Consider the following 1,908-nt stretch of genomic DNA (forward strand, 5'->3'; position numbering starts at 1 on the left):
GAGCTCGGGCAGCGGCGGCCGACCTGGTCAAAGAGGTAGACGGTGACGTCGTCGAAGAAGGACACTGCCTTCTTCTTGCGCTCCAAGTCCTCGCAGAAGGCCTCGGACAGCAGGCTGGGCATCTTGAGCAGGCTGCGCAGGTTGCGCGCGCTCTGGCTCTCGGCCACCACCACGGGCACCGCCGGCGCCTCCTCCTCGCTCTCCTCGCTCGGCTCCTGGATGCTGTAGCAGCGGAGCTCCTCGTCGGACTCGTCACTGTCCTCACTGTCCTCCTCCTCTTCCTCCGGCCGGCCCTCCAAGGCCGCGGGCAGGGCGGGCAGGGCCAGGCAAAGCGGGGGTCTGGGGGTGCCAGGACCCCCCATCCGCTCCGGTGGGGCCATCCCTGACAACAGTCCTGGGGCACCCTGGAGCTCAGAGCTGTCGCCTTGCGAGCCTGGCAGGACTGGGGTCAGCAGGAAAAACTTGGAGCGGCTAGGGCTGGGCACAGGCAGCGCCTCAGCTGAGCCTTGGGACTCGGGAGCGGGCCCGGGACCCGTGGGGCAGGCCCTGGGCTCTGGGGACGACCCCTCCCTGGGGCCAGGGCCCTGTGCATCGCTGCGCTCCTCAGGCCCAGGGGAAGCCTGCACCGACTGCTGCCCGGGACTCTGCAGGCTCTTCAGGCCTGGCTCTGGCCCCAGGGCCTGGACCTCACTGAGCTTTTCCTTGGAGTCCAAGGGCGGCTCAGACTCAGCATCCAGGTCTGAGAAATAGGCGGAATCTCTGTAGGGGTTCTTCTCACTGAGGCCCCCGAGGGAGGTGGAAAGCCCCGTGTCAGGCCTGGGGCTCTCGCCCTCCAAGGCCAGCTCCCCGAAGGCCTTGGGCTCACACGGCTCATGTGCCTCTTTGAGCACAAACTCAGGGGACTCATAGTTCTCCGTGTCATAGCCACTGTCCAGGGCTCGGGGCTGCCCAGCAGGGGTGCCATCAGCTGATGGGCTGAACACTTCACAGCCACCGTCACTGGCTGAGGACGGGATGTCCAGCGAGTCCAGGGAGTCAGGGGTTCCCACCTGCTTCTGCAGAGAGCGGAAGGCCGGCACCACATCCAGCTTCTCAGCCTGCAGGGCATCACTGGACACGTCGGTGAAGACACCCGAAGTGGCCTCGGTTATGTCCTCGTCCTCACTGCTGGGTGGTGCCTCCACACCAGGGGAACTGCTGCTGCTGTCCAGGGTGCTGGCAGCAGGCGTGGGCGAGTCCGGCAGGGTGTCAGGGGCGCTGGCCTCCTCTGAGAGAAGTGGGGCTCCCTCCTGGGAGGGGGAGGGGACAGACGGAAGAGGCAGGTGGGGCCCAGTAGAGCCCTCAGCCTCCTCCGCAAGCTTGGGCTCTGCCTGGGAGTTGTCACCCCCACTAACTGGTGCCTCTGTCCAGGGAGATGTGACCAGGCAGGTAGCAGGTGCCGAGCCCTGGGCAGAGCACATGTGGGGGAGGTTGAGGCAATGGTCCGGCTCCTGGGCAGGGGAGGCTGCCTGCAGCCCAAGCAAGGGCTCTCTGGGGTTCTCTTGGGCTAGGGGGTGGCCCAGCTCTGGGGAGGCCCGTGGAGTCTGCTTTGGGCTGGGGCAATCGTCAGTGTAACTGCCTGGGTCCCAGAACTCAGGACTTCGGCTGCCACTGTTGTTGTTGGCCGACACGTTGGAGCGCCAGTGTCCGTGCTGCGCGGCCCTCCGCGGACCGGTCTCCCCGGGCTCCCCCTCCCCCGGCAGTGATGGTCGGGCCCCCGAGCTCTCCGTGGGGGTTGCACCCAGCGGGTCCTCGAAGAAGGGCGGGCAGAAGGCGGCCACGCCCCAGTCCTCCTCGGCTCCGCGCCCCGCCCCCATCAGGGCCCCGGCCGAGGGCGAGGGCGAGGGCGAGCTCGAGGGGCAGGACGGG

The 1,908-nt window shown here is 67.8% G+C and overlaps 1 protein-coding gene across 1 annotated transcript in view; it reads right to left on the minus strand.

Annotated features, from left to right (window-relative positions):
• Positions 1-2: 2 nt before the first annotated feature.
• The window catches only part of AATK (apoptosis associated tyrosine kinase), a gene marked incomplete at its 3' end in the record, with an annotated part of 12,131 nt that continues 10,225 nt past the window's right edge, over positions 3-1,908 (minus strand). Inside the window, exon 11 of the mRNA XM_021708788.1 lies at positions 3-1,890. Within this exon, the coding sequence (XP_021564463.1) occupies positions 3-1,890 (1,888 nt within the window). The remainder of the gene's footprint in view (positions 1,891-1,908) is intronic.

This window comes from Carlito syrichta, unplaced genomic scaffold, assembly GCF_000164805.1.
Source record: "Carlito syrichta isolate Samal-C Ts95f unplaced genomic scaffold, Tarsius_syrichta-2.0.1 Scaffold148020, whole genome shotgun sequence".
Taxonomy (NCBI): domain Eukaryota; kingdom Metazoa; phylum Chordata; class Mammalia; order Primates; family Tarsiidae; genus Carlito; species Carlito syrichta.